Source organism: Phaethon aethereus (genome assembly GCF_964289735.1).
Source record: "Phaethon aethereus genome assembly, chromosome: 1".
In the NCBI taxonomy this organism is placed as follows: domain Eukaryota; kingdom Metazoa; phylum Chordata; class Aves; order Phaethontiformes; family Phaethontidae; genus Phaethon; species Phaethon aethereus.
The window spans coordinates 218,791,421-218,805,046 of NC_138575.1; the positions used below are offsets into that span (position 1 = coordinate 218,791,421).

The window sequence follows — 13,626 nt, forward strand, 5'->3', positions numbered from 1 at the left end:
TTTCCTCTTGTCCTATCACTAGTTACTTGGGAGAAGAGACCAACACCCACCTCACCACAACCCCCTTTCAGGTAGTTGTAGAGAGCGATAAGGTCTCCCCTCAGCCTCCTCTTCTCCAGACTGAACACCGCCAGTTCCCTCAGCCGCTCCTCATAAGACTTGTGCTCCAGACCCCTCACCAGCTTCGTTGCCCTTCTCTGGACACGCTCCAGCACCTCAACATCCTTCTTGTAGTGAGGGGCCCAAAACTGAACACAGGATTCAAGCTGCGGCCTCACCAGTGCTGAGTACAGGGGCACGATCACTTCCCTACTCCTGCTGGCCACACTATTCCTGATACAGGCCAGGACGCTGTTGGCCTTCTTGGCCACCTGGGCACCCTGCTGGCTCATGTTCAGCTGGCTGCCAACCAGCACCCCCAGGTCTTTTTCCACCGGGCAGCTCTCCAGCCGCTCCTCCCCAAGCCTGGAGCGTTGCATGGGGTTGTTGGGCCAAAGTGCAGGACGTGGCACTTGGCCTTATTAAACCTCATACAGTTGACCTCAGCCCATCGATCCAGCCTGTCCAGATCCCTCTGCAGAGCCCTCCTACCCTCCAGCAGATCAACACTCCCGCCCAACTTGGTGTCATCTACAAACTTACTGAGGGAGCACTCGATGCCTTCATCCAGATCATCAGTAAAAATATTGAGCAAGACTAGCCCCAGAACCGAGCCACGGGGAACATCGCTTATGACCGGCCGCCAGCTGGTTTTAGCTCCATTTACCACGATTCTCTGGGCTCAGCCGTCCAGCCAGTTATTTTACCCAACAAAGAGTACACCTGTCTAATCCATGAGCTTTTCTAGGAGAATGAGGTGGGAGATGGTGTCAAAGGCTTTACTAAAGTCCAGGCAGACAACATCCGTAGCCTTTCCCTCAACCACTAGGTGGGTTGCTTTGTAGATTTGCACAGGACTTAAATTCTTTTGAGTATTACCATTCATCATTACGCTATCCGTAGAGTGTATTTATAGTGTCCTATAGATTTGTAAGGTGCACACCTGGGAGTGGAATTTTAAATTCCTGAATTTTGCACAGAGCCTAGCCCTACAACACTTTAAGGAAACTACAGTAACATGGCTTTTAAAAAGCAAAAAGTATTGACTTGCCCCTTGTGTTATACAACCTGTGTGGATTGCTTGTTACATGCAAAAAAAAAAATCCCGGTACAAGTAAGCATGCAGGCAGAAGTTTGCAGTAAGAGACTAATGGAAGATACGGAGACACAATGAATTAATTGGGCATTGGAAGGTGTCGCAGGTAACTTTTCAAGCATTGTTTAAGTCCCTCTGCCAATTTTACTTATTTAGTCTGTAAAAGCTATTGTCTCGGGGAATTTGGGTAGAGGCAGCTAGCTACAGGGTATCGATTCAAACAACTGAGCATTCTGAACTTCCTCACTGCATTAACTGCTTCTTCCTCTGACCCACTCCTACTTGGGGACATTTGATGTGCCATGCAGCTCCATACCTCTCACCATTTAATCCTGTGCGTGCAGAGATTTATCTCACTTGCTCTTTTGATTGAAGGTTCTTGTGATTTTGTGAGAGTTGAGTTTAATTTTGCCTGAAAACCAGGAATATAATCTATACTTTTCTCCTTCCCATCCAGTCTATGGTGCTGCTCCTTCACAGCCAGAGACAGTACATCTTTGAGTTTGATAAGAATGACCGGTTGTCATCGGTGACCATGCCCAACGTTGCCCGTCAGACTTTAGAAACCATTCGTTCCGTTGGTTACTACAGGAACATCTACCGGCCACCAGAAGGCAACGCCTCAGTAATTCAGGATTTCACAGAGGATGAACAGCTCCTCCACACTTTGTACTTGGGGACAGGGAGACGTGTCATCTACAAGTATGGAAAGTTGTCCAAGTTAGCTGAGATGCTCTACGACACCACAAAGATCAGTTTCACCTATGATGAAACTGCTGGCATGCTGAAGACAATAAATTTGCAGAATGAAGGGTTCACATGTACAATCAGATACAGACAGATAGGACCCCTCATTGATCGACAGATTTTCCGCTTCACTGAGGAAGGCATGGTGAATGCACGCTTTGACTATAATTACGACAACAGCTTTCGGGTGACCAGCATGCAAGCGGTCATCAACGAGACACCTTTACCCATTGATCTCTACAGGTACGATGATGTGTCAGGCAAAACTGAGCAATTTGGTAAATTTGGAGTAATTTACTACGATATCAACCAGATTATCACCACTGCTGTCATGACTCACACTAAACATTTTGATGCCTATGGCAGGATGAAGGAGATCCAGTACGAGATATTCCGGTCGCTGATGTACTGGATGACTGTGCAGTATGACAACATGGGGAGAGTGGTTAAGAAAGAGTTGAAGGTTGGCCCTTACGCAAACACAACTAGGTACTCATATGAGTATGATGCTGATGGGCAGTTGCAGACAGTGTCTATCAATGACAAACCACTCTGGCGTTACAGCTATGACCTAAACGGAAACCTCCATTTGTTGAGTCCGGGGAATAGTGCCCGCCTTACACCGCTCAGGTACGACCTCAGGGATAGGATTACTAGACTGGGGGATGTGCAGTACAAAATGGATGACGATGGCTTCCTGAAGCAAAGAGGCAATGATATTTTTGAGTATAATTCAGCTGGCCTGCTCATCAAAGCCTACAATAAAGCTAGTGGGTGGAGTGTGAAATACCGTTATGATGGTTTAGGAAGGAGAGTCTCCAGCAAAACCAGCCATGGCCATCACTTGCAGTTCTTCTATGCAGACCTGACCAGCCCAACCAAGGTCACCCATTTATACAACCACTCGAGCTCTGAGATCACCTCCCTCTACTATGACCTCCAAGGCCACCTCTTTGCAATGGAGCTCAGCAGCGGCGACGAATTCTATATAGCCTGTGATAATATTGGCACTCCTTTGGCTGTCTTCAGTGGGACTGGCTTAATGATTAAGCAGATACTGTACACAGCATATGGGGAGATCTATATGGACACGAATCCCAACTTCCAGATCATCATTGGCTACCACGGAGGACTGTATGACCCCCTCACAAAGCTTATCCACATGGGACGGAGAGACTATGATGTGCTAGCGGGTCGGTGGACAAGTCCAGACCATGACATGTGGAAGCATCTGCGTAGCAATAACATAATGCCTTTCAACCTGTATATGTTCAAAAACAACAATCCCATTAGCAACTCTCAGGATATCAAATGTTACATGACAGGTAAGACATTTAAATTAATTAACATATTCATCAGCTTGCCATCAGTGAATAGGTTTCTTCTCTCTCAGTATCCTGGTCACCATGAGGTTTTCCAGTGTTTAATATAACAGACGCAAACTTTTCTTTGCCAGTTGACCCTTACGGCCCAAGGTATGTTTAATTCATTAGCACAGATGGAGATTGTAATTCCCAAACCCATTTTCTTTTCTCTTCCTTGGTGTTTGTTCTCTTTATTTCGCTTCCAGTTTTTCGTTTCTCCAGATATGCCAGGTTTAGCTGCCAATTAATGTCCTGATAACCTTTCTCTTTGTAGAGGGGCAGCTCTGTTTACACAGTTTTGCCTAGAGATTTGTTTGCAACTAAACAAATGACATGCAGACTTGTTTTAGCAGAATGGCAACAGCAACTTAAACCTTTGATTACAGTCAACCATTTCAGAGCACACTACATTAACCATGTCGTTCAAAGTTAATCTGCCCCACAGAATTAGCAGTATCTACTAACAGTCAATAATAACAGGTGCGTTAGACATGAAGGCCAGATTTTAGGGCATACCTACCCCACAGCTTGACATAACCTCTGAACTGCTTCCCCTGGGACTTCGTAAAATGGCAATAACATGAGCTCTATGTATGTTTTTTATACAGAAAATCATTCTGTAGGTTAAATGTCCTTCCTACGTTCATACTTTGTGCAACACTGGTAGCAGTGTTTGAGAGGACTGTTTTGGTGGGACTCTTTTTCTATATACTTCCCATTGGAAAACTAGGTGACACAATCAGAAATCAAATGTCTATGCTTCTTAAGGAGATACAGTTAATTTTGTAATGCTCCTGCTGCATCTATCACAACTTTCCCATATGCAACAATATTTGCATTTCCCTAAGTGATGAGATTCGCTTAACAGCAAAAAATGTTACAAAATAAAAATCCTGCATAATGCTATTTCACTTGTTTTTCTAGCCATTAGGATTTGTGCTTTCAGGTTCTTCTGCAATAATCATAAGGATTAGATTGTTTGGGGTTTTTTTAATGAAAAGCTGTTTTCTCCAGAGCTGAGAAGATGATGCCATGAGGGAAGTAAAATATGCCAAAAGATGCAGACTAAGATCCTGTGTGTTGGCCTCACTCTAATAATTAAGGCTGGCAGGGGATACTTCAAGATAACTTCTCTTATCAGAAAATGCTCGCTCATTTGTCAAAACTGAATTTGTTTATGGGAGAGGGTTGAGCTTGAAAGATTTCTCTGCAGAAATGTTGTAAACAGCTCTCAAAATTGTCTAAATGACAAATCCCAAAATAGCCTAAAACAAAAATTCCTTTTTGGTTTTCAACCTTTTCAAGTTAAGTGTAAACTAATGATTGAAAACCGGAAAAGAAAAATTAAGGAGTCGAAACCAAAATGGAAGATCTTAATTTGAAATTGTTGTCTTGAACTGATTTAGTTTTTTAACAGTTTCTTCATGACATATTAACAGATTTTTATTTTCCTGCTCAAGTTAAGACAGGACAAAATTTCCAGTCCTGTCTTGGAAGAGGTGAACAGCTTCCCACCCAGCTCTGGTAATAAAATCAAGGTGTCCAAATCTGTCCCTTTAATATTTTATATGCACCAAATAACTTTTTCCATGGTCTTAAAAGTTCTATTTTCAGTCTTTCAAGGATACAAAGCCCAAATATGTTTTTTAAGTTTCTCCTCTCCCCGTGCATGGAAGAAACAGGTCACGTTACAGGGTGAGCGCCATGATGCAAGGCTGCCGCTCTGGCATTTCTTTCTGCTGAAGTGTTCAGGCGCCTCGTGGGCAGGACCCACGATGAGCGTGTGCTTGTCATCGCAACCGAATCTGCCCAGGCGCGGGCACGGGGAACCACTCTCTGTCCCTCCATCACCACCCTGTGACCCGCTGTCCTTAGGGGAGCTCAGCACCCAGGACCTGGGCCAACGACACACGCTTTGGTCTCCAACGATGAGGTTTCTGAGCTTGTGGGTACAAATTAGAGGCGTATGGAGGGGAGAGCAGGAGAAGCAGGTATTTGTGTTTTGAGAGGCCCATTGTTAAACATGAATATTTTAGCGATTGTACACTTCATGGCGCAGAGCTTTGCTGCCAGCTTCAGCAATCCTGATGGATTGAACTGACATTTCCATTACATGTGTCTGCATTAAGCACTCTTTTTCTTTGCCCTCAAATGAATTTACTGTGAAATGTGTTGGCAGGGTTACTGTAGCTGAAAAAAAACTCTCTGATGTGAAATGTACTTTTCTGTCAAAAAAGTTGTCACTGCCTCTTGGCAAATTAATGTTTTCCCCTCTGTTTTCTCAGCTCCACACCTTCCTCCTATGTTTTTGGGGGTTGGATTTTTTTTTTTTCTGGGTATTCCGACACCTCTTCCCAAAAAGCACAAAATCCTGTTTGCAAATGTTTTGAAAGTCAGTTTTCTGAGAAGTAGCAAAAAAAGACTGTCTTGAATCTTTCCAGACATGTTACATATTTTTCTGCTGTTCAGCATCCTTGCTCTGTATCCTTTTTAACATTTGTGAAGTGCTTGGAAAATGGTTCCTGCACCAATGCCGACCTTCACTGTTTTACTTTGTTCTCCTGACCACCTGGTCCACAATATGTACATCAAAGGTCTTCACTTCACATGAGGAGGATTTGGAAGCAGACTGGCTTAGCGCTAAGCAAAAAAATAATCAAATGAGCCTTTTAATTTCTTTCCCTCCCTCCAACCTCTCTGTTTCAAAGACACTCCAAAAACAATCTGTAGATTGAGTGAACAGAAGTGTTTTTATTACAGAAATCCTCCCCCTTCCACATGGATTGTCGCAAGGGCTTTTTGGACATCTGCCCAATCTCAACATTTTGGCCTGTAAGAAAACAAGCAACAGATAGTGTGTGTGTTTGGCTCCTGGTTCTCCAGTCGTCTGGAAGTGCTTTATTTGCCGCTTGCATCCGTAATTTCTTTTCTGACCAGCTCTTCAAAACAGTCATTTATGCTCATGGGGAATAGAGAAAAAGCATTCAAAGATGCATATTCGAGTCTTTAAGTTGATCCCTTTTTCAGACTGTTTCAACAACATTTATTGAATTTAGCAAAATGAAAATCAAGCCCCTTGCACGTCCAGCTCGAAGCGGAGCAACCACCAACACAATCCCAGTTACATCCAAAACACTTAAGACCCTTAGGAGATGATATTAGTTAAACTTTACCTTCATATCTTTCTTTTTCTTGCAGTTACTATTTGTGTGCCAAATGCACACCATATTGCTTGGGGGTTGTAGCAGGTGTGTCCTCTAGAGTTCAGTGAAGGCAAACAAGATGAGATCACCAAATGCTCTGACGTTAAGGGGGGAAGTGATGCTGATCTCAAGCAGATCTAGGAGCTAGCCAGCCTCGTCATTATTTCCTCCAGCAGATTAACGTTCATCTGCTATTCCTAATAGCTGTGCAATCAATAATCAGGGAAGACTTTGTAGTCTGTACTGTCAAGTGAATGCAGGAATGATGTTTGGACTAGACGACCTTTAAAGGTCCCTTCCAACCCAAACCATTGCATGATTCTAGGATGTCCCAAATGGCTGGGTTTTCCATCGTGTCCCCTTTAGTGCCAGTGGTCCTCCTTTTGCATAGGACAATAGTTTATCACTTGTAGCCGTCAGTTTTCTCACCACCCATGGACTTCTAAGAGGTTTGTGAAAAGTACCCAAGCAAAGTAGTCTTGTATCCGTACACTTATTTTTACTATAATGTACTTTGTCAGGTAGTGTGGAGGATTTTAAGTGTCACTATAAAAGATGATGTGTGACTTTACACTGGTTTAATACTCAGACTACACCTTCTTATGAAAAATGCCAAGAAACTTAGGACTGAGGTGGAAATGCCATGGAACAAGCAGAGGATATGTCCAGAGCCTCTTCCATGAGCACCTGCTAAATGACCATGCTGTTCATCCTGGATGTCCTAGTATTCTGGCTCACATAGCTCTAAATTTGTCCTTCAGCCCGCCGGTCCTTTGAGAGTCCTCAGGAAGAGAAGTACTGTGTGAGGTGTTCAGAGCTGACTGTAGGACTGGACAACACCTCCCATTCAGCCAGAGCATCTCCGCCTCCCTTAGTGTATTGTTCCTGTGCTTCTCCTGCATACTTTGGAGCAGTGCCTGGTTCCTGCTGACGAAGGGCAGACATGGAGTTGGCTTTGATGTGGGCCATTTGGTCACCGCCAACGCTTCTGTTTCAGAGCTGGGAAAATGCAGAAATGGACTGTGGTTGGAGGTGGAAAGCCCAGCTTTGGCACACTGTTCTTTCAAGGACTGTTAAGATTTGTACTCTTCATATGAAGTAGACACATCATTTTAGCCAGACTGCTACAGTGCCAGGCACCACAGGGTCCTCCTCTGTGCCTTCTCCTGGGCAATCCTGCTTGAGAGATCAGCTAATCATCTGATTTATGCTTCTCTTCCCTTCCAGATGTCAACAGTTGGCTGCTCACCTTCGGGTTCCAGCTACACAACGTCATTCCTGGCTACCCAAAGCCAGACATGGATGCAATGGAGCCATCCTATGAGCTAATCCACACACAGATGAAAACTCAAGAATGGGACAACAGCAAGGTGATCCATGCAACTCCATACTGCATCTCACACCCTTATCAGCAAACTATCCAGCTGCAATCTTTATTAAAAAAACCTCTGTCAGGATTCTATGATTCTATGTTCTCCCAGATACGCTGGGAGATTAAGAGAGAGTCAGTCCCCACAGTGCAGTAGTGAAATCTGGCTGAATAATCACATCTTAAATACCTTACTGCCATGGTGTTTTTTCCTGTGATATTTTCTGGTGGTTGCTCAGTGAAATGGTGTGTTACTCTTTCTTTCTCCCACTAAAGGCCATGTTATCACATGTTGCAGGCTAAATTCGAGACCTTTGCACCACAAATCTACAGATTTTTTTTCTAGAAACTTATTCAGTCTGGTTTAAAATGTCTTAAACAAGAAGACCCAGTACTTCCCTAAGACACCATTCTGCACTGCAGTGGGTCTCACCAGAAAGAAGTTTTAGATGAAAGTTAACTTTTGTTTTACCTGGCTGGGTTCACTCCCAAGTCACCATGTCCTGCTTTTAAAAACATGCCTGCATCACAAGCCATTTTGGCAGATGCTGGCACAAAATTCAGTGATGAAATTGGCAAGAAAAAAGCTTTTACAGCCCAGTCATTTCCCCCTCTCTTCCTGTTGGGAATTATTCAGCTGAAAGATGGAGGCAGCGCTGTTAAAGGTTAGCATACTGGGTCAAGATCCTGGAGTTACTCCCAGCTCTACTGCTTATCAGTTGTGTAACCTTGAAAAAGTCATTTAACTCTCAGGATACTCTTTCATCACCTAGCCTGATTTTATTCTGGGATTGCTTTCATCTGTTTAGTCCAAATCCTCTTTAGTCTAAATTCCTGGTTTGGTCAGCCTGGAGAAGAGAAGGCTCCGGGGAGACCTTATTGCAGCCTGCCAGGACTGAAAGGGGCTGATAAGAAAGATGGGGACAGAGTTTTTAGCAGGGCCTGTAGCGACAGGACAAGGGGTAACGGTTTTAAACTAAAAGAGAGAGGATTCAGACTAGATCTAATGAAGAAATTTTTGACAATGAAGGTGGTGAAACGCTGGCCCAGGTTGCTCAGAGAGGTGGTAGATGCCCCATCCCTGGGAACATCCCAGGTCAGGTTGGACAGGGCTCTGAGCACCCTGCTCTAGTTGCAGATGTCCCTGCTCATGGCAGGGGGTTGGACTAGATGACCTTGAAAGGTCCCTTCCAACCAAAAGATTCCATGATTCTGTGATTCTATGATTGCTGTGTATTCAAACATTGCGAGAGCTGTGAGGTTCCAATTTGTTTGGGGAGATCAGGAGATACCCTGAATAGTTCTGCTAATGAAATTAGAACAGTAGGAAGCGGAATTCATCCCAACTGCCTGCCTAGCCTCTTTATCTAAGAATCATTGAAATCTCACAGTCCTGCAGCAGATTCTTGAGGTCTTGTACACATACTAAACCAGGAGGTAAAATAGTGTCACGTTTCCCCAACCACAAAAAGTATCACTCGGAGGCATGAATGTGGATTAATAAAATAGTCATGTGTCAGCCTAACCTTGGTACTCAGCCTCATAGCTATGGTGAAAACAAGCTAAAATGTACCAGCTTCAACTAGAGATATATATTATTAAGTCATATCACTTTATAATAGAGGGTGACCAAAAGAACTGTGCCTTTTTCTACCATGACTGAGTTGACGTTAGAAAACCACTATGCCGCAGTCACTTGGTTGTGTTTTGGATCTCAAAGACTCCTTTTTTGTTTCTCTCTTCCTTGGATTAAACAATAAGATGCTAATAGAGATGATTCCTGTAATGAGAAATAGCCGCAGGATTTTTCTTCCTCTTTGATGTGACAGTCTCCCCAGGCAAAGCTGTACAGGAGAAGGCAAACAGGGAAGGCTCATTCAGAGACCGCACAAAAGATTGTCTCTAAATTGTTACATGCAGTAGACAATAACTCTCACAGAACTGCAATAGAAATTATTATTATTGGTGGTGGTATTGTTATTATTATATCAATATTTTATCATTATTTTGTTATCATTATTAGACTTACTGAATAGCTACGTAACTTCAGTGACAGCTTGAGATGAAGACTGACACTTACTCATACAGGCAGCTGAGCTGGAAATAAAACCAAGGAGCCCTCCCTTCCATCCACCCATTTTAGGTGAATCTGCCTGAATGAGCAATAAGAAGAGAAGAAAACCTCCATGTCCCCTTCAGGTTTTTAAAGCAAGAAGCTGCAGTGAAGACTGTGCAGGGACCTGCTTAGTAAAAGAGGGCTTCCTGCAGCCATCGTGCTTCCAGATGAGTCACTCTACACTGACAGTCTTGAAAGTGGAATTTAACCGTTGTGGGTTGTTTCATATTCTTCCCCTGTGTTATGACAGCAACACAACATGAGCGTTTTCATTTTAGTCTACAGTTGCAGGATCACACTGTGATAGCGAGTGGCTCTCAAATGCTACAGAGCAGGATTCCCTTCCTTTCTTTCACATCCAGCATGTTGTAGGCACATATTTGCATAAAATAAATTCGTTCACATACGATACCTGAACATATGATCCATTTTCTCCCAAGCCTCTCCCTGCATTCAACAATGATGTTTCACACATAGTTCTGTTCATGCCCAACCCTTCCACTTCCCAACACACTCCCAGACACAATCCAGCCTTCCTTCATACTGGTTGTCTCTGTATTTATTGATGAAGCATGTGGAAGAAAATATAAACTTTTGAAAGTTTCACATAGCAAATGACAAAATTAAACAATGTTAAATGGAAGCTCAGGAAATATTTTCAGATAATAAGACTGGTCAAACTGTGAGTGGGACGCAGTTTATGGGTCCCTTTCCAACTTGAGATATTCTATGATTCTGTGCTCTTCCAGAGCATATGGAGGAAACTCTAGATCTTTTTGACATTTAAAAGTAGTCTGGACAAGGCAGTGGACAATGCCCATCCTGCTTGAAATCCAGAGATATTCACTGAGTGATGTATCGCAGCTTTCTCATCTCTGCATCTTCCGATCCCTGGTTTTCCTGGGTCACATACCTCCTTGTGATAGACCAAAGTAAATTTGAGTTACTCCACTGGCTTCACTGATCAAAGCCATCGCCCAGCAGATTGAGTCAGTTCTTTCATCAGAGAGGAGTGAATAACAGGAGCACAACAGCAAAGCAACTAACCCCACATAAATGGCTGCTTCATATCTCTTCAGAGCGCATAACCAGAGGGTCCTAGCATCTTCTTCCAAAGCAGCGTTGGTACTTGCCTTGCAGGGCTTCAAGATGGGAGAGATAATTCTGAGTTTGAGCATCCACGAGCTCAGAAACAGCCAGCGTGTCATAAACCTTGCAGTAACCCCCGCAGCTCTGGGGTGACATTTAAAATCCAATACTCTGTCGTGCAGCACTTTCTCCCGCTCCTCCCTGTGAGCGCAAGGCTGTCACTAAATTGTTTGTTGAACAAGTTCAGTGTTATTGGCCACCAGAGGACTCTGGGTGACCTCTGGCATATTGTGGAGCTTCTGCACCTGGATCCAATTTCTCTTCTTTTTTTTCTTCTTTTTTTTTTTCCTTCCCTTTTGTCTTGTTGAACTGTCAGGTAATTGCTGGGGCCAGAACAGCTCTATGTGCAGGGAGGGGTGTTTTGGAATCGGCACTTATATCATTAACTACATCATATTATTAACTACCCTTCTCTCCATCCCACGAGCACTGTGCCTCCAGGAAAAGTCCTGTTTTCTGCAGTGCCCGTTACGGGCTGTGCTGTAGGAGCAGCTTTTGGCACCCCTTATGGAGCAGCATTTTGGGGGCAAGGGCAGCTCTGGGGTGTTCAGCCAGGGAGTGAGCTGTAGGGCTGTGTTTTCTGGCAGAGCTTCTCCCAAGGACAATCTGTTTGAGGGTCTGTCTCTGCCAGTGTTCATCACTCAGGGAGGGCATCCTCACATGGCAGGTGCTTTCTCCTGGGCTTGGGCCATCATGCTGTCTGCACATCTGTCCAGTAGCCCTCAGATATGTTTTGCAAAAGTAGTGGCCAGTTTTCACTGTATCTGATCTGGGGAAGGGAGTTGAAGTCTCAAAGAGATTAAGCTTGTGCAGCTTTATGAAAATAGATGAGCAAGAGAAGGAGACAAATCCTCTCATTTCCCCTCAGATGGAGATCGGCTTGACAAGCTCAACCTCATTATCCCCCTGCGGCTGTGTACACTGGCGGGGTGGTGGAGACCTGTCCTCTGATCCCAAGAGTTAGCACTTGTGTGTCGCTCGTTGCTAACCAATGGGCACCTACAGCGCTGGGCTTGCCGGCCAATCGCTCACCTCGCTGCCCCACTTGCACTCACGGTTGGCAGGTTGCTAAGCGGGCACGATGCCGCGCCGGTGGGTGGGTGCCCAACAGGCTGTTGTGGTTGACGGGCTTCTCCTGCGCCTCCAGCGGCGGGGAGTTTGTGGGGGGACATCCGAATGGGGACTCACCTTCAGGTGATGGTCAGGTGGAATGGAGGGAAGAGGCTGGTTTCTGAAGAACGGTTTTGTTAAGAGAGAACTAGGGGGTAAATAGGAAGGAGTTAATGGTGAAGAATATTTCGGAGAAGTCAAAACTTCCAAGCCGTTTGGAAGAAGTGGCTTTCTGCGTTGTAAGCCATATGGCGCTAAGAGAAACACCTATCTGTGTATAATAGCACAAGGATATAGAGAAACTTGGAAACATGTTCACGTATTTCACATCTTGGATCCTTGATGGGAAATTAAAGCTTTCAGTCTCACACTGGAAGGCGATATTTAAAAACAACAGATGATAGTATCTGGCTATGGTATTTTGAATCCTCAAGAGGTGCCAGCAAAACGCAAGAGGCTATTCAGAGATCTCTGTAATGTGCCATTCTCTTGAGCTCTGCACAGCAGCGAACAAATGATGAAGGTCATTCTCTTCTCTCCAGTGGGTTCTTACTAGATAAAGTGAAATGTCACCTAAGGACATCTGATTAAAAAAGACTGTGAGGAAAAACAAACCCAGTATTTGTCAGTCACATCTAGCAACAAATATTGAAATAAAATAACTGTGAATTCCCTTCTTTCTTCCATAAAACTGGTTTTACCAGTACCTTGGTTTACAGCTGCTAAAAGCTGCAGCATTTTTTAGAGAATACCACGTCACTGCAGCCTTGGATGGAAATTTTCTGGTTTTCTTCCCTTGCCAGTTCATTAAAATGAGTTCTAAGATGAAACAGAAATAGTAATTTCAAAGTCAGGGATACACTACCTCTTTGAACTACATATAATCTGTTTGCCTCCACCCCCTTTATATTCAGAGCAGAGCATACAAGCTAGCTGTACTGTGGTTTGCCTGAATTTATTGGAGGGTTTTTTTCTGTTGGATATGTTTGCTTTTCTTTTTAAAAAGTGCTGTTCCCAAATAATACACTCTTTTATCAAAGAAACACACTCAAAAAGTCATTTCAAAGTCATCCTGGGTCCATTTTCAAGACAACAGAGATGTTTTTAGTTATTATAATAGTTAAGCAATGATGATGTTCAGCATTACAACGTTGCACGTGTCTGATCTACTTCACTACGTGACAAAAGAAGGGGAAATCCTGAAGGCCTGTAACCAGTCCCCAGTGGAAAACCCTTTGGATGTGATTTTGTTCTTCATAAAAACACGTAAATTTAGGTCTCTGACAGTGAACTTAGTATCCAAGTTTCCATTATAGCCAGCAGAGATCTACAATGAACACAGTTGCTGGTGCTATTTGAGATACCCTAGAGTT

General features: G+C 43.8%; 1 protein-coding gene across 3 annotated transcripts in view; it reads left to right on the plus strand.

The window, feature by feature from the left end:
- Positions 1-13,626, plus strand: part of TENM4 (teneurin transmembrane protein 4) — a gene marked incomplete at its 5' end in the record, with an annotated part of 367,633 nt that overhangs the window by 349,110 nt on the left and 4,897 nt on the right. For all 3 annotated transcript variants that reach the window (XM_082013817.1, XM_082013818.1, XM_082013819.1), the window contains 2 exons: positions 1,653-3,267; positions 7,737-7,879. In XM_082013817.1, the coding sequence (XP_081869943.1) occupies positions 1,653-3,267; positions 7,737-7,879 (1,758 nt within the window). The remainder of the gene's footprint in view (positions 1-1,652; positions 3,268-7,736; positions 7,880-13,626) is intronic.